Raw genomic sequence first — 24,547 nt, forward strand, 5'->3', positions numbered from 1 at the left:
TCCCAGCCGTCAGCCTGGCGATGCTAGCAGGTTGGAACAAACCCCACCGTGGCGAAATGATGCAGCAAATGGGGAAAATCCCTCCTGGCCACGCTGCCCTTGCAATGGGGGCATTTCTGGACCTGGGCTTAAGCACCTGCCTCGTCACACTCACGTAACAGCCCCGAGCTCAGCGCATTCACACACAAAATCCACCACAACAGGGGTGACAGATTTTCTGGTTTTGACCCAAGAGACGTGGCTCAGGGATGGGCAAGTTCAGCTGGACTTTGACACCAGAGAAATGCTTTTCATCCAGTCTCTATCTGGGTAGCAAGACCCTCCAGCAGGTGTTTTGTCTTTATTACTTAACATTACACACTTACATTTCCCACCCAGACACTGTTTTCAACACAGCCGACACACAACTCACCCTTTTTATTTGTAAAATAATCCTTTGCAACGGATGGGGAATCTGTTGTAGCAGCACTTCTGCCATGTCCAGCTTCTCCTGGCTGCCCACGACCTCGCTGGTGTGGAACAAGGTTAGCGTTAGTGCATTGCCTCTCACTGCTGGAACAAGGACAGAAGCCCTGGCACTCTTAAGGCTACGTGGTACAAACTTATCTCTTGCTTTGCAATATGGCAAAAAATGAGTTAAAATCTGTAATAACGCAAGGGCAAGGAAACAACTGATACATGAAAATACATTTCATACAAAGCAAAGCTTTTTTAAGAGGGGGAGGCCAATGCAGTCAAACCTGAGCTTGGAATCAGATGTCCAACCAGCCAAAAATATAAATTATACAGAGAAAACTTATATAAGAAAAGAACATGACAAAAAAATCACTCACTTCCACAAAATGATGCAACTTTAGACCGTTTTAAGTTTTCAAAGCAGCCGGCTTGTGGGAGGATGCCAGAGATGCCCATGTACTTTGGAAGACACTTGGCTCCTTGGTTTGTCCCAGGAGAATAGTAGGTTTGGGTTTTGTACAAAGGTACAACGAATCTGAATGCTGAGGTAGCACAGCTCCTTGACACTGAAAAGAAATGTGGGAAAAAATGAAAACTCCAGCTACAGGACTGGCAGTAACCAGCGAATCCCATCAATGAGTTCCCTCAAACTCCAAATGACCCTCCAGGACTGACCTGGTGTCCTGGAGAAAGAAGAAGAGTGGGAGAAGGAGATGGTATTTTGCAGTGACTTTTTATATAGGCTGAGCTTCATTTCCCACGTGAAAGCCTTCTTAGATGGTTGGATGCCATTTCCACGGGAATCTGAAAAGAAAATCGTGGTGTGAAATTCGTTGAGTGGCTTTTTCATAGAAATGTGATAAAGGAGCAAATTAAGCTGGGAAATGTGGGACTTAATGTACAATCTTTTCAACTCACTTTGGGAAGGAGGACTCCTTTCCATTTCTTTTGCTCCAAGTTTGACAGACGTGCTTTTCTCTAGGGTATAAAGAGTAAGTATTGCTAGGAGCACTACGCCTTTCTTGCACAGACCGTACATTCCTTACTCACTTTAGCAGCAGCGCATTTTTAATCTTTAAAATTGCAGTATGACTTACACCTGACATGTCCTGTACTAAGCTTTCACAATATTTTAAGCTGGTGCATACTAAATACTGAGCTCATAATAAATACTAAACTCAGATGAAACCACCTTTGCATTCAGGCGCAGCTCCACTCCAGACTCCGTTTGTTTTGTCCGTACTCGTACAACGGATGCTCACATTTCCAACGAGCTGGAAGCCAGAGTCACAGCTGTAAGTCACAGTTGAGTTATAAGCAAATTTTTCTACACCTTCACCATCGTGCTTTCCGTTGCTAATTTGAGGAGGTGAAAAGCAGGTGATTACTGCAGGAAAAAAAGTCAACATGAGTATTGATAAAAGCTTCAGTAACACTGAAAATGCAAAATGTTTCTTGAGTCCACCTAAGATTCTTGAAGACAATAAACTTTGTGGACAACTGAAGATGGGTAACTAGCACTGCCTTCTGTCTTGATAATCTCCTTCTCGTTTCTGAAGTGTTTCTGTTGTCACATCTTTCCCCCTCTTACTCCAAGAGTCACAAAAAATAAACAGGCAACTTGCCATACCCTGGCTCATGATTCCTCAAAATCTCATCCTGCCACCTTCACTGCAACCTTAAGGCATGAGCAAATATGTTGATCTTGTGGGAACAAAACTGCTGAAATACAGTGTCAGCAGCAAAATGGATATTTCTCAGCTGCAACATTGGTGACAGATCTGCCACATAATATCAACAAAAACAATGTATGAAGACAAGTCTAGACTAGTCTAGTATGCAGGATCTACTGGAGTGAAGACAAAAGCAAGGTTGGGTTAATCTTACATTTACAAGTTGGAAGTTTACTCCATTCAACGTCGTTTCCTTTGAGCTGACACTGGATGAAATGCCTCCCATCTAATTTGTACCTAAGTGAAAATACACAAGAAAAGAAAAGATTGTGTAGCTATCCAGAAACCAAGAACAACTTTTCCCCCGGTACCAGTATGATCAGGAGTGTAGAAAAGCAGTTTTAAAGCAAGCAGACACGCAGATACACACTGGTTAGCAGGAGAGCTCCATCACCTTGCTCTCTGCCAGGATCTGGCAGATTGTTAATCTATTTTTAGGCGATTCTCTCCTTTGACTCTTTGCAGACCGTATCTTCCATTGCAAACAAGGAAGAAGCCGCAGCTGGCGGGTAGCAGAGCACACGGTGGATGGCAGACAGCGCTGAGGTTAGGGGTGGATTCCCACATGGATGCAACAGGCTTGAATTTGCTGAATCAAGGACTATTTCTTCCTGCCTGCTTCCTGGAGGAGAGCAGTGCTGGGATTCAGGTTCCTGGCATCCAGTGCCTTTCCCACGCCACCGTCACCCACCAGGACGAGGTGACGAGGCGCAGAGCTCCCTCCTGAGCACACACAGCATCTCTAAAGGCCGAGGCTCAGCCCGGACTTCTGCTCTGCTTCGCGGCAGGGCTGCATTACCGAGGTCAGTTAGCTGGATCTGCTGGGTGCCCAGCGTCCTTCAGTGCCTCCTCCTCCCTAGCACGTTGCTTTTGGGTTGTAGCTGTTTTGCTAAAGTTTTGCCAGAAAAGCAAACGACAGCAGACTGCCGGCGTACCTTCCCAGCCGGTCCCTGCAAATACTCAATGCCTCCGCTACGTAGAGCAGGGACCAGCGAGGGGCAATAGGGATCCTGATTTCATTAACGTGGCTTTTGGATTGGCTTGCTGGAAGCTAATGCATGCTGCTCTGACAGCACTGACACCTTCCCCAGTCTCTGAATTACATCCTCCTGTTCAAAAAAAGTCATCATTTGGACACGATTGATAGTATCTGATCGTGCTTAGATGGCTAATATTATCCCTCCACCCTGATGTGTATTTCCAAAGCTGAATCCTAGAAGGGTGGAACATGCTGTCATTTCCCCGAAGTCCATCCTAAGGGAATATCTGGAGAAACCCCCCCCCCGTTATATTTGAAGCAGCTGCAAAGATTGGCAGAACAAGCCAGATAATGCCAGCTAGTTCCTGCTAGGGAGGGAGGAATACTAGCTGGAGTTGCAAGAGCTCGATTTTGCAGGTCAGTCTACTGCATGTGGGCCCTGATTGAAAGCAGGCAGAAAGCATGAGTCAGCTCACTGACTGATGGAAAGTGTGCTTCACTGCAGTTTTCTAGCTGAACATCACTGAATTTTAAAAAGGCCAACATAACCCCTTTTTATTCAATGTATCTCAAATATGTTAGGCTGAAATATTTTAAGTAACTTGTTTTGAAGTCTATAGTTACAAACTGACAGTACTGCTGGGATAGATACCCTGGGGCAGTTAAATTTCCTCTGGATGACACTTGAAGGAAAAGGCAGCCATAAATTCAGATCCTGGTCCCTTCCCTCCAGCTGTGTTTTATTCCCTCCCAGCCCAAAGCTGTGATTCAAGTGGGAAAAGCAGACCCATGCTCTGCACTCGGAGCAACACCATAGGAGCGATACGTTGTGAAATAGCAGCCCAGCCCGTGTCCACAAGTTCATCGCACTGGACTGGAGTTTGTGTTCCAGCATCAGCACCGGTGTACTGGAGCTCGGGGCATTGCCCCGTCACTCACCCATCTTCGCAGAACACGTTCACTCTTGCACCGAACCGCAAGTCTGTCAGAGCGACCATCCTGCCGCCGGGCAGCGGTCCTGGGTCTCCGCAGGATCTCCCTGCCAGAGAACGAGGCCAGTGTTAGCGGTAATACACGGTGATGGAGAAATAAAAAAGGCTAAATAAGGGACAGACTTAGGGGGTAATACCCAAAGGTGTCAAAGCATTTGACTTCCCACGTGGGAGGTGTGGATCGCCGTAAGGGCTCCACACTCACAGCGGTGAGCATCTCGCAGGAGGGCAGAGAAGAATATTTGCAGAGATATTTCCATCTCGATAGTTTGGCAGTAAGTACCTCGACTGTGACAAATGTATTGCTGCCGCATCATCAGTCTTAATATTACGTGGATTTCACCGAGAAACGTGCTTTGTCTTCATTTTGAAGTTAAACACTAGAATTGCAAATTGGCATTTGTCCTGTGCATATGCCCTGACCAGACGCAAACGTATTTCCTAACATGAAAATCAAAACAGATCTGTTTATGCCAGCAGGGGAAAAAAAAAAAAGAACATTATTGACACTCCTGCTGTTCAGTCTTAAATATGAATGTCAAGGAATATCCACCTAATTTTGTATTAAGCATGTAGCTGTTGGGATGTTAACAAGCCGGCTGCATCGCAGCGCGTGGTTTGGGAGCAGGTACCTGACCTGCTCTGAACTCCACCTGCTCTCAGCAAGTGGAGCGGGGCAGGGATACTCACTCCTGCACAGCTCGGCAGCTTCCGACCACGTCAGGTTTTCAAGGCAAGTGCTGGTGGGGGAACTTTCCGAGGTGTTCTCGTAGCCGGGGCGGCAGACGTAGCTCACGTTGGTCCCAACAGGAAAGAAATTAATCCTCTCGTCCACGGTGGACAGGGCAGCAAACCGCAACCTTGTCGGGGCAGCACAGCTCCCTGGCAGTCAAGGAAAGCGGCCCTGAAAGAGCTGCCCGCCGGGAGGCATGCAAAATAAACCTTGGAATCACAGAAAAGCTCTCACTACGGTGCTTTTGGAAGGCTCCTCACATTCACGGCAGGTTACTTCTCTTTGCTCACCAGGCTGCTATTCTGCTGAACGCATCTTTTGCAAAGCGCAGATGAAGATGCATTAACTGCACAGGCAAAGCTGTTAGTAGAAAATAAGAAGTCGCATGCACGTGCCGTGGGGCAGCACACGCTGCAGCCGCTTGCACAGCCTCTGCCGGCCGGGGCTCGGGAGGCGTGCGAGCATCCCGGGCTCCAGGACCGACCCCCTCGACGACAGGCACGGATCCTGCACCCATCAGCATCTCTGACGAACAGCAGCTAAGGGAAGTGGGTTTATACCTCGCCAGGGGGACGGTGCCTCTGCAGAGCGGCCACCGTAAGGGGCAGAAATTTTAAGCCAAATGAGAGACAGGCGAGGGAGCCGTGTTTCAGAGAAAGGAGGTATTTACGGCCACAGGGCTCGGGCAGCTTTGACCAGCGCGCGCCGGGCAGGCACTCCACCGTGTCCGACCTCCCGGGGATTTTGATGGAGCCTTCGGTGCACGTATACGTCACCCTGGATCCGACGGGGAAGCTGCTGGCCTGCTCGTCACTGGACGGTCTGGAGTGGGTCATGCGAGGTGGGGGCCCACAGTCATCTGCAGCAGGAGAAGACCCCCTCGGGTGAGGACCCCCTTCCCTGACCCCTTCCCCATCCCCAGCGAGCATCCCAGCTGGGCAGCTGGGCTGGTCCAGGCTTCCCCTCCGGCCAAAGGCACCGGGCAGGGCTGCATCCCTTAGAACATCAAGCGATGGGTCCCCAGGCTTGGGGGTGGTGGCATCACCCACCCCAGCCCCCAAGCAGCGAGGTGAGATGCAGGCAGGTCCCGCTGGTCCTCCCCATGCACCCTGCGCCCCGGTACTCACCGCAAGCCACAGGCATGCCTAGGAGCCCCAGCAAGGCCAGGAGCAGTGCGAGGTGGCCAGACCCCCATGCCCCGGCGAGTGCCCCCCAGCTCAGGGTGCTTGGGTGCTTCCCCCATCCTGGTTCTCCAGACCTCATTGCAGCAATTTCTGTGCTGCTCTGTTGAGCACCGTTGGCTCCTAGGGGCTGTTTCTGAAGCTGGGAGGAGATGCAGCACAGAAGACTCAGCCAAGCTTCTGGAGCAGTGGAAACCTTTCCAGAACACCCACGGAGGTAAAGCCTCTGGCAGGGACACGGACAGCAGCCATGGGTGGGGGACGACTGTCATCCACAGGCTCGGGTAAAGCCTCCCGGTCCTCCTGCCCCACCGTAAGGAATGGGGGAATAACTCAACCCTTTTATTTGACCTGAGACTGGCAGTGAGTGCTGACTAGCAGAACTTTACCAAAACCAAATGCTACCAGAGCAGAAAAGACCGCCACCCCCACCCCAGCCCCAAGCTGTATCCAGGGTAGGAAAATGCCTACTTAGTTATTTGCCTGAGGGTAATGCAACACAGATCTTCCATAAGCAGAGTTAGTGAAACAAAAAACAAAAGCATTTTCCATTTTGTTTGTTAATTTTTCTTGATTGACTCATTTGTAATTAGGGACGGGTGTGAACAAATACATCTGCGTACTGACTAACCCTCTGAAATATCCTGCGTGACATCAGTCAAGGCTACTCAAACACACTCTTAGGTACACAGGGGCTGTAACACCCAGTTCTTATTCATGCTTATGGGTTTCAAGCCTTGCACAGGGAGATACGACACTTTCTGTTTGCAGTCCCAGGTGAGCTCAGCGTGGAGGGGAGCGAGGTGTCACACCAGGAGGGTGCAGCCCTGCTCTCCTTGTAGCACAGGGAGAGCTGGAGTGGATCTGAGAGCGTGTCTCATTGCAGATGTCCTCACCGGGACGCATTATCAAAATATTTTTGTGTAAAGGTAGGAGACACCATCTCTTCCTCGGGCGTTGTGCCTTAGGCTCTAGTAACATTTAAAGCAACTCCAATAACTCATAAAGCATGCATCTCGCAATGATATACCTCAGCCCGTGGCTCCCTGCCATGCCGTGCCCACTGCAGCTCCCCAAGCACCCTGCGGACCGAGCCAGGCTGCCAGGGCTCAGCTCTCAATCAGAAAAAACATTGGACCACACTGGAAATCTGCCTCATTTACAGCCCATGTGACAGAGTACAAGACACCCAGGGTTACACCTCCATCTTTATTGTAATCCTGCAGGGAAGGAGTAATTGCTGCATCACAGAGCAATATAAAGTGATCATCATTTATTGAGTAATAAAAACATTCAACGCTGTCTGATTCTTTACACTTAAACTCACAACATCTATTCTTAGCATTTGCTTGCCAGAAATAGGGATGTGGAAGATGACACCACCACAAATATATGTTGAGTACAGTGCTCGGCCAGAAACCTGTTGCCACTTTTAAATCCAGGGATAACCGAATAGAAGCCTTTATAAATACACTTCTTATATGCAACTGCCCTTAACTAGATGAATAGAAATCATGAGCTAGATTAACAGGAAATTGCGTTGTTAAATGCTCACTTCACCACTATTTCTACATAGAAGTATGCTAATGCTATGACAGGCTGAGTTTGGTAGGGGCAGAGGGTACGGCATTGCACAAACCACCAGCTGGAAGATTACAGCAGAAGCACCTTCAGAGAGCCAGACACTCATCTCAGCTAGAAGTTTGTTTCTGTGGACTTCGGTCCCCCTTCTCTCAGCTTAGCACAGCTTATGCAGTGACTTGAAGAAGCTCAATTTAATTTCTTACTGTGCTTCCTAGTATAAAATCTGAAACAAACCATTTGTTAAATAGCGAATGAAGCTTGCCAGATTTAAGGAAAGGAGCAAAAATCCCTCTATGCTTTAGCATCTAGCATGACAAAAGCAATCTCCAATACATTGGTTATTATTTCGCTGGTTACAGGCATGCAAACATGAACCATAAAGTCACCGAGAGCCTTCTTATAGATACTGTGACTATGCAAACTGCATGTTCACCAACGGTGATCATTACAGTGTATACAGGACTCAGTCATTCAGGTTTTCTAGTTCCACCTTTAGTTTTTTAATCTCCAGAAACAGTTTTTGTATTTCCAGCAGAGTTTTCACTTCTGCTATAGGCACACCGCATTCAAAGACCGTTTTAATATAATGAACTTCTTCGCATACATCAACATCACCTTCTTTCTTCTGTTAAAAAGGAAAACAGAACAAACAAAACTCAGAAAAAAAACATGTAAGATTGGACTGCAGCAGATGGAGAGCCACCCGCTCCTCAGCTCTGAGTCTGAGCTGTCCCGTTTGCCAGGCACTGCCCCAACACAGTTCAACCCCCCTCATTCATACCATAAAGCAAAAGCTTTTAAGAAGTTCAGGCAGTTATTTTTCATATTAGAAGTCAGGCATCATTCGTCCAGGAACTCAGCCAGACTAAGGTACTTACACACTTGGGCAACGGTGTCCAGTTGCCATCAGGCAAGCACGTGGCTGTCCAAGACTCTTCTGAAGACACGTCTCCATCATCTGAAAAGTGGTATCCGTGAAGGCATTCAAAAGTAACAGTCGCGTTTGTTTGGTACCACATTTGACCATCCAAAGTGCTTTTCAGCATTCCATTGGGCACTTGTGGTTGTGGACACAGAACTGAAAGGAAAACCCACAGCAGAAGGCAGCTTAGCAAGAGGGTTGTCATCATCATGTCGGTAGGAAAATACCTACGAAGTTTGTGAAGTGCAGGTGAACTGAAATCTGTGGAGCTGTGAAACCAAATATTAAAGCAAAGTTACTTCCGAGACCCTTCAAGAGGGGAGGGTGAAGGTCAGAACAGCCCCTGAGAGGTGTTACGCATTTGCTGTTTTCTGACATTGTCTCAATTCAGGCATCCCCATGCAAAAGTCTGCAGATCGACGTTTGTCAGTAAGAACGCCCACTGAAGAGAAAGTCAGTAACGAAGGTGTCTCCTGACCTGCCTTACAGCCTCCTTTATACAGGACCTTTGAGAAAAATAAAGCTATTGCTTGGTAAGCATCAGCTTCGGGACGCTTGTTTCTTCCACAAAAAGAGGAGGGTGCTAGGGGACCCCCGAGGACAGACACAGCGAAACAATGCTGCACCCCAACCTCTCTGCACCGTCCCAGGGGCCGCTGGATCGGCTCCCGGGTCTGGTACCCACCTGGCCGGCAGGTGGGCAGGGGAGGGTGCCAGGTACCGTCGGCCAGGCACCGGCTCTCAGCATCGCCGTGCAGCATGAAGCCTTCGTCACAGGAGAACCGCACGGCCGCCCCGTAGGGAAACGTGAACATCTGCGGAGTCATCCTTCCCCTCTCGACTGTGGGCTTGGGGCACCGAACCACTGCGGGGAGAGAGCGGAGATGGGAGAGGTGGGTTTGGCTGCTGCCCTTGCCCAGGGACAAAGGGGGAGCCAGGTCCGGTGGGGCAGAGCCGCTCTTCCTGACCGCCTGATGGCCATCAGCGTAGGAGAACCAGAATCTCCTATTTCCACATGGAAATAGCTTCCTCAGTCCGGAGCTGTTGAGCCTGCGAAGCAGCCTGCAAAGGAAGCAGGATCTCCCAGCAGCCCTGCTCGCTTTTAATCCCATTGTGCTGAGCCCTAAATTGCACCCGGGTCCTGGCTTGAGTCTGATCCCATACAAGAGAAACAACTCACTCCTGCACTCCGGGGCAGGTCCGCTCCACTCCAGGTTCACCCCGTCATCAGATGTGCAGTAGATGGAGTCGTCCCCAATGAGGGACAGACCATCCACACAGCTGTACTTTACTCCTAAGCCATAGAGGAACTGCTCCGTTTTCAAGCCAGAGTGCTGCCCGTTGGTGATTTTTGGAGGCGGACCACAAACTGTGAGAGAATAGAGAAAGGAAAAATTAAGATTTTCTTCATTCAGTCAGAGAGACAGAAGTGCAGGGAAGTAACAGAAGCCAGTTCTCCATGTTTATACTTAGGGTTGCTCTCCTCAAAGTCCTCCTTGCTTCTTGCCAGTTTTGGCCCTGCCTCTACCAGTGTTCCCAGACTGACCCAGCTAACCACCCCATCCCGCCGGCACTGCACGGCCCCAGTACCTCGGCATGTGCCTCCATCCCCTCCCCTTCAGCCGACCTTCCCTTATCCCTTCCTCTTTTCCACGAGAAATGATCTTGCTCATAAATGGGGTCAGGGAACTGTGAATATCATAAACCCCTTGAACAGTCCTCTGAGAAACGGCTGCAAGTCCCGTCACTCAACACATTTAATCAATTACAGTTCAACAGAAGACGAAAACGTTACATCCATTTAATGCTGTGACTTGGACCCCCTCTCCTAACACCACCTTCTCTGAGAAGTGATGCTCAGCTTGCTCAATGTTCTCGCTGCTGTTCCTACCCGCTGCAGAGATGCAATTCCTGGCAGCCGCCTTGCTCGCGCCGTCCACACTCACCCTTGTCACAATACGGCACGGGGGGTCTCCACGTCCCGTCAGACCAGCACTGGATCCTCTGGCTGCCCCTCAGCACATAGCCAGGGTCACACTGCAATTCCACCTGGTTCCCAAAAGTGTATTCGGCTTTCCTGGGGCTGATCTCTCTCCCGTGGTGGATAGTCGGGTTGGGACACTGCACCTCTGGGGAACACCAGCGTCAGAAAGGGCTTCCATGGTTTGGGTCAGGAGGGGAGAGCCGGAGACGTTTGCACAGCCGTGTTTTCCCGTGGTGGTGGCTTGCTGACCCAGAGAACTTACCAGTTGGCCCGTTAATGCTGACAGACACCTCTAACCAAACCTGGCATGTTCAGGGACAGTAATTACGTGATAACAACCATTTCTGTTGGAAGGGCGAATGATCTGAGCCCTGTGATTAGCTATAAATTGTGCTGAAGGGATGATATGTTACTAGCTGCATCACTGCATCATTGTTTGAACAGCTAAATAATCAGCGCGAGTTGCAGTTATTTCTTTTCAGCCATGCTACCCTTTGAACAGCAAAATTATTATTTGTGAGAGCCAAAGCACTGCTCAATAAAGTCCTTATGGCACAGCAGCGCTAGCATGTATTTTGGAAACGATGTTATTTCTACATCATTAAATCGATGCTTTGTTGGCAAAGCGAAGGCAATGGCATACTTACTCTGGCAAAGCTTTGGGATTTCGGACCATGTGAAATTTTTAAGACAAGTAGTTACTGGAGATACATCGGGGAGCAAAGTGTATCCGGATCTGCAGAAGTAGGTCACGGTTGTGCCGACTGGAAACTCGCGCTGAGGGTTTCTGTCTGTGTGGTCGATGGCAGGAGGGTAGGGACAGTGACCTGGTGGCAGAGCAGGGGACAGCATGGACCCTTAGAGCTGGGGGGGTCTCCCCCCCAGACCTGCTGGGGACGCCGCTGAGCCCTGCCTTTGGGGGGAGCCCAGCCTGCCCCTTGGGCAAGGATAGAAACCCCAGAAAGAAGCAAGGGACAGCAGCGACCCTCAGCGTCGCTGTGGGGTATGGGGGGGTGAACCGAAATGGAAAAAGAGAAGGGTGACAAATTCACCAAACGACGTGAATCTAACAAGAGTCTTTACTCTTGTACGCATTTGTATCTCACTGGATGCACCCCGCAGCAACGCAGGACAGCCTAACCAGGACAGCCCTGCCGCGTTACCCAGGGGTGATGGGTGAAAGAGCGGAGGGGAATCCTGCCACCGAACGTCAGACAGCGCAGCTCGCTGCCGTGCCCACCCTCCAACCCCTCTGCTGCCAACACTGCACGTGCACGTGAAATACAAGCAGGCAATTACACGTGGGAGACAAGGTAATGAGAAAAGAGATCTGTGCGTACCCAGGATGCAGGCGGGCATCCGTGGATGCCATCTGCCGCTGCTCAGGCACCGCACGATGGTGGTGGCACCCACGGGGATGTAGCCGGCATCGCACTCGAGCGTGGCTGTGCTGCCGTAGGTGAAGTTCTGTGCAGGTTTCAGCTGTCCGTGTGTGATAACTGGGACGGGACACTGAACCTCTGCGGATCAGCAAAAAACAGGGCTTTTCAGGGTTATTCTTGCTGAATACAGCTACGGTGACCAACTGTCACTGCACCTCCTTCTGGTAAGTATGAGACGTTTAACCACTGCAGCAACTGAGGCAGAGAGATTAGGGTTAATAAGCGTGCTCGAACAGCCACCATCAGTAGGACTCCAAACGTGTAGTGTTTCCATTGCACACAAACGCTATTTCTGCCCTTTCCTAATAGCACTTGCTCTAGCAGATTGCAGGACGACTCACCTGCGCACTCCGGGTGGGGTGACTCCAGGGTGCTGGCAGCCCACCTCCAGCTTTACCATAGGCAAGAGGTTCTGCAACAACTGCCTAACCTCTAGCACATACATACACCACTGATGTCCCAACAAAAAACTTCTTTGGCCAGCTACTGTTATCTCTCATGAGAAATTTTTGGGGGCTGGTCACAAACTGTGATAACAGAGAAAACTAAACTAAAGGCAGCTACAACTGGGATTTCCTCGTGCCTTACAATAGGTGCTGGCAGGTCACCAAGACACGGTGCGCCTATGTTAAAAACATTCCCGGCTCACACACTGGGACAGCAGCATCCCAGGCACCGTCACACCTGCACCTTGCCAGAGCAGCGCTGGCGATGCTGCCTTCAATACCAATACCCACGGAAAGAGTGTCTCTGTACCCGTACGTGTCTTCCCCAGGCCCCAGCAAAGGTATTGGGACATGAGTATTACACACTGGGACATGGGTATCAGGTATTATGTTTGGATTGGGACAGCGGACTCCTGAGAGCCACCATGAATTACAGAAAAAGAAAAAGGGTGTAAAGGCGGTGCCGGCAGCTGGGGGACAGCAGATGCCCCTGCAGGGAGGTGCTGGGGCTGTGCACGCTGGGGAAGTTCCTCACAAGACCTGTTTTTAAAGGAACTGTCAGCTTCCAGACAGAAACTGCAAGTTATTCACCTTCCTAGAGACATTCATTAGCCAGCAGACCCCCACTTCTCCTGTACTGAAGCCAGCCTGTGGGACGCGTGGCAATTCACCAGCTACCTCCAGCACGTCTACAGGCTGCCTCAGGGCTTAAGCATCAACCTTGATATGAACCAGACACCACCCAAATTGCTAACTGTGACCCTTTTAATTAAATAGTAAAAACTATTACCTGTCTAATTGACTCTCCCCACCTTACCACCATCCTCTTCTTGAGCCCCAGACCATAAGGACATCCTCCGACCCTGGGAACAACTTCTCAGCTACCGCACGGATGATGGAGGCAAAGTTCTGAACTCCAGACCAGGAGAAGTCCTGCAGACAAGAGACCTGGCGCCAGGCTGTCCCAGCGACAAGGTCGTACCCTCTGAGCCAGCTGTACTTCACAACGGTCCCGGGGGTATCCGTACCCCAACGTAAGCCTTTTGAGGAGCATTGGGAATTTTTGGGGTGGCTCTTTGCAAGTATCGAGAGGTGCAGCTTAAAGAGGAGAAACAGGCAATCTGCAGGAGCTCAAGTCATCCTTACAAGAACATCAGAGGCACAGCAAGAGGTTAGCAGCGACTTCAGCCAGGGGAATGTCTCCCACTGAATTTTACTAACGCGATCGTTACACATTCAATCTGTAAGCAAAGCGGAGCCACAGAAGCAAAGAAAACAAGCAGGGGAGCGACACTCACCGAGACTCCCAGCCGGCTGCAGCACAAGCACCACCGCTGCCAGGAGCTGCCCCGGCCAGCGGAGAAACACCGGCATGGTGCCGGGAGCTGCCGGGCCAGCGCCGCAAGAAGGCGAGAGCCTGTCACCACCGAGAGCCCGCTGGGGAAGGGGAAGCAGCTGTGGGAAGTTGGGGACAGGCCAGACGAGCCACAACGACGCTGCCACCCCCCAGCCCTTCTGACCTGCCCGAGGAGAGGGCTTGCCTTCCCTGAGCTTTCCAGCAAGGATGTGCCATGGGAGAGAACCCTGCTCTGCCTTCTTCCCTGGTGGGGACAAGTGGGAGTAAAGCTATTTTACAGCTAGAAGTGCTCTGCAGCACCCTGGTCTCGTTTCCGAAGCACAGGGAGCCGCTGATCGGTGTGCTGGGCAATGCCCTGCATCCACTTTGCCTCTTTACCCCAGTGGCAGGTGGGGGGCGGGGGGGGCACAGGCTGCTGTGCAAACAGCCCCCACTTACCCCTGCGCTGCGCTCAGGGAATAGCAGCCCTCTGTGCCTAATCAAGCAATGATTACTGCAGCACCTCTTTCCTTCACTATAGATAGGACAGAATTATGAAAAGCCAGACACAGCTGTCATTACAATTGCAGCTTTATTATAATCTCATGGAGGAGGATTACTGGCCCGATCACAAGATGCGTGCTAACAGAGCGCTTCCCTTTTACTGGATGTCGCAGAAAAAATTCAGCCTCTTTTTTCTTTACACTTTCATTTCCAACAACTGCTCTTGGTGCACACACAAAAATGCAGCGAGCGGCATCGCCGTGGCCTCAGATACATCTGTCCTGCTTGGGAAGAAAACCTGGCATTTTTGTTTTGCTGGAAGACAGGCTTTGAAGTTTTCTTCGTTGTGCCTGCACTGAAGGTCACAGCTAATTAGGCAGTTAAATGCTTGTTCACAATAACGAATGCAACATATAAGAACAGAGTAGCAATGGGCTATATTGGATTGGAGCCGAAGAGCTGCAGCAGCTGTGGGGCGAGTGCGGGTCAGTGGCTCTTACCATGTTCATGCCTGTCTGTACGGCCTCTGCTCGGCTCCGACAGAGGTTTACTCTCCACTCAGTTCCCTTCTGAACTGTGCATTTGTCAGTATAACAACCATATCTAAATGCAAAGCTTTGAAATGTATAAAGGGATGTACAAACCTAACCCAGTGAGGTCTGACAGAAGGAGCCAGAAGTCACTTTCTGACTCCCCAGATGACCAAATCCGTTCCTTAGCTGATTGGTAAATTTTCTTCTGGCTACTTAAGTATTAGCACAAATTACGAAGTCATAAAAAATCCTCAGTCAGCATGATTATTCGACACACAAAGAGGATGGTTTTTATGATACCAGTGATGACAGTCAGCCGATTGCTGTGCTTCTTAGCTCCCTTTCAAGTTTCTGGATCTCCAGGTACAGTTTCTGGACTTCCAGCAGAGTTTTCAGTTCTGTCAGAGGAACTCCACACTGGAAAGCTTCACTATTTTGAAGAATCCTCTCACACGCATCACGCTTTTTCTTTAAAAGAACCAAAACAAAGACAGAGGGCATGAGACTGCTGCAGGGACCTACGTGCTGAGCATCCCCCTCCTACCGCAGCCCCTCAATCAGGCCAAGCCCTCCTGTAACGAAGCAACCCCATTCATGAAGTTGGACCAGTGCTATTCCAGACTGTAAATGGGGCAAGATACAGACAAAGCCTGGGCAGGTGGTGGTACTTACACATGTGGGTGGTGGTATCCAAGTGCCCTTAGCTGAGCACGTAGTTTTTGAGTTTACTGTTGAACGGCTATTACGTCCGCAGTGGAACGACAGAGTTTCATTCACCTCGTACAATAATTTAGTAGGGTAAATCACTAGCATGTCCTGTCTCGAGGGTTGGGGACACTGAACTGCAAGAAAAATGCATGCCAAAAAATAACGTAACGGGAGGAGTTGGAAGAGAAAACGCCCTGCCAATTCCCCTGCCGCTGGTGATTCAAAGGAGCAGCACCTATGCAAACCAGCCTACGCGAACCAGCTGCGGGGCATCTGCCCGGGTCTGGTACCCACCTGGCCGGCAGGTGGGCAGGGGAGGGTGCCAGGTACTGTCGGCCAGGCACCGGCTCTCAGCATCGCCATGCAGCATGAAGCCTTCGTCACAGGAGAACCGCACGGCCGCCCCGTAGGGAAACGTGAACCTTTGCGGAGTCATCCTTCCCCTCTCGACTGTGGGCTTGGGGCACCGAACCACTGCGGGGAGAGAGCGGAGATGGGAGAGGTGGGTTTGGCTGCTGCCCTTGCCCAGGGACAAGGGGGAGCCAGGTCTGGCGGGGCAGAGCCGCTCTTCCTGACGCTCTCTGCATCAGTTTTACACTCAAATGCGAGAATTGACCCTCAGCTGCCTGCAGCAGCCCCCAAGGAGACGGTACCAGTCCCTGGGGTTACCAAGCAGCTCGTGGTGCCGAGAGCTTTGCACAGGAGCTGCAGAGTCATTAAACCACTCTGGGTTTGGAGCTCCTGGACCAGGGCAGGTAATGGGGCTGGGGCTTAGCCCCAGCATCGTACCCAGGTCTTGGCTTCAGTCTGATCCCGTACAGGAGAAACGACTCACCCCTGCACTCCGGGGCAGGTCCGCTCCATGCCAGGTTCACCCCGTCGTCGGAGGTGCAGTAGATGGAGGCGTCCCCGATGAGGGACAGACCCTCCGCACAGCTGTACGTCACCTCTGCGCCGTAGGGGAACTGCTCCGTTCCCAAGCCAGAGTGCTGCCCGTTGGTGATTCGTGGAGGGGGGTCACAGACTGTGGAATAAGAGGAATTGATAAGAAAAGAAATGCACAGTTATCGTACTCGGGTGAGAATCAAAACTGCATCTGGGAAATCAGTACAAGAGTTAACTTCGTGTTTGTAGCGCGGCAAATTCACATGAAGTTGCTGCCTGGCTTCTTGCCTCTTACATCAGCTCAAGGCACCCACTTCTCGCTCAGCTCCCACCTGGGCCACATCTCCAGGGAGAGGACACCTGAACGCTTTCAGCCCATGAGCCGGTGATCATCATCCCGTTCCCAGAAGCAGATGATAAGGCAGGTCACCTTCTGACTGCTGTTTCTGAATACCGATGCACAAGAGCTTTTCTCGGCACCGTTACACATACCTTTATCACAAAACGGTAATGGGGGAGACCAGCTCGCATCAGCCTGACACTCGGTCAAGTCCCGGCCCCTGAGGACATAGCCCATATCACATCCCAGCCTCACTTGGGTCCCAACTGTGTAGTCATTTCTGCTGCTGTAAACCTCTATTCCATGAGCAGTATCTGGCCTTGGGCAACGATGTTCTAGAAACAATGGAGAATAAAGGACATCATGTATTTTCAGAAAGAATTCCAGGGAAGATTCTTTCTATGGAGAAGACAGTTATCAAGAGCATCTGAACCCTGGGGAAAAATGGTGACTATCGTACAGATGCAGGTCTCAACACGTCCTTTGTAACTCTATTGTACAGTCACGTTTTTCTGAGGCCATTAGGAAAGGCACATGCTGCAGAGCTGGGTCCATGCCCAACCGAGCTGAGCCTCAGGGCTCTCAGCACCACGCACCGTTATCGTCCCAGGGACTGCAGCCCCCGCTTTCCCACCGAGCTGCACTCGTGAGGTTGCTGAGCACCTCACAGGCAGCCTTAGGGCCAGAACAAGCGATCATCCATGCTCTAAGGCTGGCTGTCCTGTGAGATGGAGCAGGCTCTTTTCTCCTGGCAAGGTTTTCCTGAGCTTTTGGGCTCAGGCTGCTTCCAGCAGCTTGCTGGTATTGCTGTGGTGCCCCATTGCTAGGTAATTAGTTTCAGCAGTGTCAGTTATTTACAAGGTTGCATTTTCTTCTGAGAGGGGAAATCCATTGAGAATGTCCTCTGCTCCCAAGCTTCATGTCAGCAAACCAACCCAGCTGTTGTCCAAAGCACAAACCACATCCCCTTCCAGCTGCGTAAACGTCTTCCAGGCTTCTTAGGAACCTCCTAAGCCTTTAAAAGCTACCAGCACCTAACCCTTTGCATCCCACCTCCCCAGACACCAGCTCAGCCCCCTGCCCATACAGCAAACCACAGGCAACATAATGATCCATATGGATCTTTTGCTGCCTATTTCTTCCAAGTTAACACAGGAGGACTAGATCCGGGGATACATGGCAGCGGACCAAAGTTCTCCTTGGCTACTACACCATCATCTAAGGCCACAGGTAGACTTTTCTGTGAACGTCAGCAGACAACTACGCTGTACAGAGTGACCCAAACCTTTGCGGTCAAAAATAAGTAGTCGCCAAGTCAACATGCTTCACCAACTCTCACCTACCTGGAGTGCACTCTAGTACTTCTGGATCCCATCTACCGTCACTTGAACACCGAAGCACAATGCTATTGCTATGACCTTTGAAAGCATAGCCATCATTACACGTAATTTCCAGTGTGTCTCCATATGCATAATTTTCTCTCCATGCATTTAAGAGCTTTCCATTCCTGACATCTGGATTTGGGCAATGAATTCCTGAGAAATGCCAAATGTTATCAAGTGTGAAACCTCAGCAAAGCCATCTGGATGACAGCAGATTTGTGCTTTGTAAGACAAAGACACATCACAATGCTAAATCTGCCCCAAAACCATCCCGGGGTGCTGCTGGGGGACGGGGTGTTTGCAAGGGACTCTGCAACTGCAGCCTCCCCTTGGATGGGGCAAGGGGCCCTTGACACCACAATGACTTTTTCCACAGGTTCAAGGGACTAGACAGCACAGCTGGTAAATAAAGCAAAGAAAACTCTGTGGCTGGAGAATAAATCAAAGGAGTTCAAGAGTCAGAGCAAAGACCAGAGACGTGCCAAGCTGTCCCCCCGGAGCATCCCCCCTCTCTCCCCCACCCTGCGATCTGCACAACAGCAAACCACATACAGTCTCTTCATTCAGTAATAATTTTGCCAGATCATAAGGGTAAGTAAGGCAAAGGAACATACACTTACTTTCGCAAGGATGTGGAGTTTCAGACCATGTAAAACCCGGCAGACACTTAATGTGCCGCGTATTTTCTCCCGGGCTGAACTGATGGCCCTCCTTGCACTCGTAGGTGATGATAGTATCCACAGGAAACAGATTGCCAGCCAGTTTCGCTTTAAAAGCATTACGCACATCTGGAGGATCATCACAGCTACCTAGGAATGAAATACCAATTTAGGGACATTGCCAGTGATAAACCAGTGAGGCCCATGATGACATGTAACATAAGGGAGAGAATTTGGGTAAAAATCACGGGCTCACATTGTTCTTTCTGAGATGCATTTAATCGTCTGAGTTCAGTAATGCTAAAGAGTAAATGCCAAGGAGGCAAATGAAAACAGACCAATAATTTCAGACTGCATGGTAATTTTCCCTGTTACGAGATGTACTTTCTAATAAAGTTTATGCTATCTGAGGCTCTACCAACAAATTTTAAAAATATTAAATATAGAAAGGTTAATTTAGTCCCTTCGAATTCTACTGAGAAACGCCCACCAGCTTGAATGGGACAAAGCTTTAGTCTCTATGGCCCCACATCATAAATTCCTAAAGTCACCTTTAGTGCTACAGAGAGATTAGCCAAAAAAACCCCACCCCAACCCCGAAGTTAAATCTTGGAGTCACCACTTTCATGACCTACTGCCTTCTCAGATGGGTTGGAACTTGGCTGAAGCAAAGCTGCTGGATGAGGTGGAGGAGTGCTCGGTCCACCACACTTACTGAGCTGACAGAGCGGCAGCGGAGGGTCCCAGAGGCCGTTTTCTTTGCAGGTGGACGTTTCGCTGCCGTTCATGGTGTAGCGGAAATTGCAGTCGAACATGACGGTGTCTCTGTAGGTGTACGCGTGCCGGTACCCGCTCAGCACCTTCCCGTTCTTCACGCTCGGATACTCACAGTTAATCACTGCGTCAGGGAAACGCCACCACTTAGGAAATCAGCAGTTAGGCTCAAGAGGGGAGATGAGGGTATTAAAAACATTCTCGTAGCATGAGACGTGTTCACCAAAAAGGCTGAAAATGGACATGACGAGGTAGCAAGCTGACGTGATATTTTTTAAACCCTTACCCCATATTACGGCGGTTTTTTATTTCACACTTTTTATTAAGGCTAAGTGTAAAAAGAACATAGGAAAGGCAACAGGTATCACAGCAGGTTTCTGAATTCCTTGCAGGCGTTACGTTTTACACAGGCTGGCAGGCAAGATGCATCGTCCGGTCTGCGAACGCGAATAAAATCCCACTCCCACACCCCCTGCTGACGTGGTGACCGTGTGCAGTCACCTTCCCTGCGGTGGGAGATCCTAATTCCCATTAACTGCTACCAAACCCAGAGGGTCTCATCTTCAAGACGTGATTCCAGCAACATAAAGGAGAGAGACAGCTCCAAAGAAGCAGACAGCTCTAGCAGACCGGGCAGTAGGCAGCGGAGAAGGGGCCGCGGCCGGTGCTGCTGCAGTTTGCAAGCGCGCGCTCCCCCCGTGCGTGGGAGCACCTCACCTCTGCACTCTGGGGCTGGCTTGTTCCAGACGCCGTTTATGTTATCTGTGGTTGTACAGAAAATAGAGGCATCTCCCACCAGTGAGAAAGGTGTCTCTCCCCTTCTGACAGTGTGGCACCGGTAAGTGACAGATGCTCCGTATTCAAAAAGCTCTTTGTCAGCTTCGCTGTGCTCTCCGTTAGCTATTTTTGGAGGTGGTAAACATGGTATGGCTGGGGAGGGAGCGGGGAGAAACGGTAGAGGGAGGGAAGAACAAGAGAGAAGGAACTTAATTAGTTTTGAACCAAAGGTCTGGTAAGAAAAAAATTGAAAAACGAGGTGCCAGAAGGGTCAGAAATTAAGGGCAGGTCTCTGCAGCCAGCCCACAGGCAGCGGAGCTCTGACCCAGGCACCGAGTGGTTTTGGGATATACCGGTCTTACGTGCAGCTGCCTTACTCCCAGAGAGTGAATAACTTTTTCTGCAGGATGACGCAGGAAGAAAAACACAAAGAAAAAAATGCCTTTCCAGACTCCACCATGCACTGAACTGCTGAAATCCTCAGCAGGGCAACACGACTGCTTCTTTATCCATCCCAGCAACATTTAAGCAGTAGACCAATTAAGGAGCTCTACTTACGCTCACAGATGGGAATGTCTCTGTCCCATGTAACAACCCCATTTTTAATCACACATTGAATTTGAGGATTTCCAACCAGTCTGTACCTGTGTGAAACAGGGGAGAGGAAATTAATCGACCAACTCAGTTTTGATGTATTACCTCTAACATCACCATCAGGATGGTTTTGGCTTCCTTATCATAATTACAGCTGATCAGAAACTAGCCATCAATGTCATTTTTTCAATGACACACTGGCTTTTGACAAAAGCATTTTTTTTAAATAAAAAAAAGAAATAATTACATGGTTTCTAAGGAAAAAAGTCTACTTTATCAGCCAGCTGTAGCTATCACTACAGCTCTGAGTTTAGTATTGATGTATTTTCCTTAAAAAAGATACTGAAACATTGGAAATGGATTATATAGGGCCAGGAGAGTGAACTTGAGCTCAGGAAGAACTGCCTCAAAGTATGAGGTTAAGAAAACTCAGTCAGTCTTAAAGCTCTCAAAGGAAAGCTTAAAAGATATTTCAATCACTGTCGGCAATTACCTACACTGGTAAGGCTTCTGACAGCACAGGCTTTAATCTAGAGGGAAAAGGCTTCAGAAAAATGGCTGGGGAAGAAGAGGACCCGTGCCCTGAGTGCTCCTGGCTTACCCAGTGTTGCAGGTGAAGCTCACTGTTGAACCAAAACTGAAATTTTCTCCCATGACAAGTCTGCCGTTGTCCGGCTCTCCAGGGTAGGCACACAGTTTTGCTGGGGGACAACAGGAAAGGAGCTAGTTCTTATTTCAGTTTCTTGAAGAATTGGGAAAATGCAGCAGGAAAGCAGAAGACTCCTCCAATATTGAGCAAGGAGATGGACCAGAGACCTCCAGATTTCTCCTCCAACCCTAAATTATTCCATAATTCATGATGCTGTTAAGACTGCAGCCAGCCTCTGCAGTCTAAGTGGGGTTTTGCAGTAACCCTGGCAAGCACGACAGTGTTTCTTCACAGCTAAAGGATTCGCCTACTGCAAGTCTGACATACTTTTTTGAACCAAGAGTTACAAAGTGCCCGAGCAAAACATCCTTTGAGTCAGCAAACACAGCCAGCATCAAAGCAGATTTCAGCTTTTGCCATCACTGCCAGTACTTAGCGGAATACAACTGGTGCTTCACATCAGGTCACTCATCTCCCACCATCCCATGAGGTCACTTTGGATACTGCTCCGACAAAAAGAGCTGATTGCATCAGCAAATTAAAAAACAAAATCAAAAGTCAACCCAAAATATACTCACGTACGCAGATATCCTGTTCTGTGCCATGCCACCTACTGTTCCTTCCACAAATAAAGATGTTTCGGGCATTAACATTTCTCATGTAACCTGGACGACAGACGTATTCCACTTTTGAACTATAGGAAAATGAGGTAATGCCTTGGTATTCCTCTTTGAGTTCTGCGGATGGGAAACGTGGCGGAGCATTGCAGGCACCTACCAACAGAAACTCCATCAGAAAGACGCTGGGAGGAAAAGCAGTGGGTGTTCAGGCCTGATTTACTCTGAAGGTCCAGGTGAGGACACTTCGGTGGCCTTAAAACTCCTTAAAGCTAGAAGCAAAGAGGACAAGCACAGTCTGTTATGGGGGATGGCTGAGGCTGGCAGGGACAGGGGAGGAACATCACCCACCCCAGGTGGTCCTCTGCCCCTCACACCTTATCCAGCAGTTTCAGAGGCTGGTCACAAAGTCCAGGTTAACCGTTTCCTCTCCCCAACTAGTATAAACCATTGCACCTTTTTCAGCTGGAATAATTTTACATCTGTTTTACACAGAAAGGGAAAAAAAGGCAAAGGAAGATGGATTCTGATCACAAAGATTTACAATGTTCTCAAAACGCAAAGGCTACGAGGAAAAGAGAAGGATCCAACTCTTGTGAACCCCAGGAGAAGGTTTTCCTTTGAGGGATCTTAATTCATCCCGATGGACTTGCTCCCTCCTCTTGTTCACTTACTCTGGACAGCCACAAGAGCAGCGGCGAGGAATAACCCAAGGACAGTGGTGCGATCCCTCTGTCTCCCCAGCTCCAAAGCTGGCATCTTTCTTTATTCCAGCCTCCCTGCCTGGAGAACCCACAGATGTTACCACATTCTTTTTCCAGGTCAAAAGTATCTGTAAAAAATAGCATGGGGGTATTTACACTCAGCATAACCATAGCTCATATGGACAGGTCTCATTTCTCCACCCCTAAGCGGTTCTTACATTTGTGGCTGGGGACCAGAAGCTGCAGGAGCTATTGCAATACTCTGCAATACTCAGCTCCTCTGCTGGCTCCTCTCTGACCAACGGGACCGATATCCAGCGTGGAGGAGCTGGGATGCTGGACCAGAGCTAGATTTGGGTGAGGAAGGCTGGGTCCAGCAGACCAGACCCAGAGACATGAAAATACAACGTAAACAGGACAACTGAGTGCAGATGTTAAGCAATTTCCATAGGCTTTGTTCCACTCGTCTCATTTATTTGCATTTTTGGGGAATGCAGCTTTTGATTACAATTTTAAAATAAAATTTGAAAAAAAAGAAAAAAAAAGAAAGACTAACAGCTCCACTCAAACCGTAACATAAATGCTTTGTAGCTCTTCAGATTCCACTTAAAAACACTGTATTGCCAACAGTGTTCTTCCCAGCCAACCAGCCAAATTAATACCCGCAGGGTCGTGAGTTTATCTATGCCTTCTGGAAGAAGTCCCCTGAAACTTATCTTATGGGTAAAATATCTTGTTTTAGTAACAAATCTCTTGGAAGCAAATTCATAGTCAGATGAAATCCTGCTGGAGTCACTACAGTTCCCTAACAATAAATTACATGTAGAGAGAGCGCGAAGTACGCAACCAAAAAGATACATCAGTTTTGTGCAAATTACATTAACTGGAGTAAAGCTATAAAGCATACAAGTCGTTCAGGAGACCGAATTGCTTTACAAAATGGAATTTAAGTGCAACTTGGAGTGATCTGGCACCCCTAGAGATCAGCAAGAGTCCTCTCTGACTTTGTTATCCAGGATCATCATTTATGAGCCTAAATCTTCCCAATGTTACGTACGCTCCAAGTGCCTACCTTCCTCCTGGGAATGAGAGTCTTTCTTGATGCTCCCACCCTAAACCCAACACTTCTTGTGGCTGTTTCATTTCTCTAGCTTTCCTTCAATCCTTGTTACAGCTCTTGGTTTAATTTGATTTAATTTATTAACCTTTGCACCTGCTAGAGTTGCAAGAAAGCTCCAATCCAGTTCCGAAGAGCAACGTCACCTAAAGCTGTATTGCTCAAAGCCATCTTACCTGGAGGTCTGGCAGCAGGAGATGGAGAGACCCGGCCTCTTCAGCTCTTGCACGACAAAGCGATGACTCTCCTCACCCAGCGCCCCCGGCTCCAAGCACTGCAGGAGGACTTATCTTATCATACACCCACACACTCAGACACGGCTCCACGCAGAAAAGTTTGAATTCTGCAGACACCAGAGTTGTGCCAGTTGACCCATAAATCATTAACTCCTTCTCTAAGCAAGAAGGAAGTAGTTTATTCAGCCCACAAAGTGAAAGACTAGAAAACCGAGTGCAACCCAAGCAGATGTCGAAATTGTTTGTCTTCTGTGTGGAGCTGCCAACTTTGTTGAAACGA

The 24,547-nt window shown here is 49.3% G+C and overlaps 2 protein-coding genes across 2 annotated transcripts; both read right to left on the bottom strand.

Moving 5' to 3' along the window:
- Positions 1-8,933: 8,933 nt before the first annotated feature.
- Positions 8,934-14,241, bottom strand: LOC126052208 (membrane cofactor protein-like). Its single transcript, XM_049832563.1, has 6 exons — positions 13,751-14,241; positions 11,905-12,084; positions 11,212-11,391; positions 10,527-10,709; positions 9,761-9,949; positions 8,934-9,445 (listed from the first exon to the last, which is right to left on the bottom strand). The coding sequence occupies exons 1-6, from the start codon at positions 13,824-13,826 to the stop codon at positions 8,934-8,936; spliced, it is 1,320 nt and encodes a 439-aa protein (XP_049688520.1). The 5' UTR covers positions 13,827-14,241.
- A 120-nt stretch (positions 14,242-14,361) lies between these two features.
- LOC126052212 (C4b-binding protein alpha chain-like) lies at positions 14,362-24,423 on the bottom strand. The gene is made up of 14 exons (XM_049832569.1): positions 24,208-24,423; positions 22,885-23,042; positions 22,172-22,366; positions 21,546-21,645; positions 20,909-20,994; positions 20,291-20,503; positions 19,515-19,697; positions 18,761-18,949; positions 18,102-18,293; positions 16,911-17,093; positions 16,369-16,557; positions 15,828-16,007; positions 15,498-15,667; positions 14,362-15,293 (listed from the first exon to the last, which is right to left on the bottom strand). Exons 2-14 carry the CDS (start codon positions 22,967-22,969, stop codon positions 15,138-15,140), a joined length of 2,121 nt encoding a protein of 706 aa, XP_049688526.1. The 5' UTR covers positions 22,970-23,042; positions 24,208-24,423; the 3' UTR covers positions 14,362-15,137.
- Between the last annotated feature and the right edge of the window lie 124 nt (positions 24,424-24,547).

Source organism: Accipiter gentilis, chromosome 29 (genome assembly GCF_929443795.1).
Source record: "Accipiter gentilis chromosome 29, bAccGen1.1, whole genome shotgun sequence".
In the NCBI taxonomy this organism is placed as follows: domain Eukaryota; kingdom Metazoa; phylum Chordata; class Aves; order Accipitriformes; family Accipitridae; genus Astur; species Astur gentilis.

Bases quoted from the DNA above. Each gene is read 5' to 3' on its own strand.
- LOC126052208 (XM_049832563.1), bottom strand. From the start codon at position 13,826: ATGCCGGTGTTTCTCCGCTGGCCGGGGCAGCTCCTGGCAGCGGTGGTG. The intron at 11,392-11,904 runs GTACGCACAGAT...CTCTGCCACCAG, and splicing joins GATGCCCGCCTGCATCCTGG to GTCACTGTCCCTACCCTCCT. The intron at 9,950-10,526 runs GTGAGTGTGGAC...ATTCTCTCACAG, and splicing joins CGTGCCGTATTGTGACAAGG to TTTGTGGTCCGCCTCCAAAA.
- LOC126052212 (XM_049832569.1), bottom strand. From the start codon at position 22,969: ATGCCAGCTTTGGAGCTGGGGAGACAGAGGGATCGCACCACTGTCCTT. The intron at 17,094-18,101 runs GTAGGTGAGAGT...CATTGTTTCTAG, and splicing joins AGTACTAGAGTGCACTCCAG to AACATCGTTGCCCAAGGCCA. The intron at 16,008-16,368 runs GTGAGTCGTTTC...CTCTCCCCGCAG, and splicing joins ACCTGCCCCGGAGTGCAGGG to TGGTTCGGTGCCCCAAGCCC.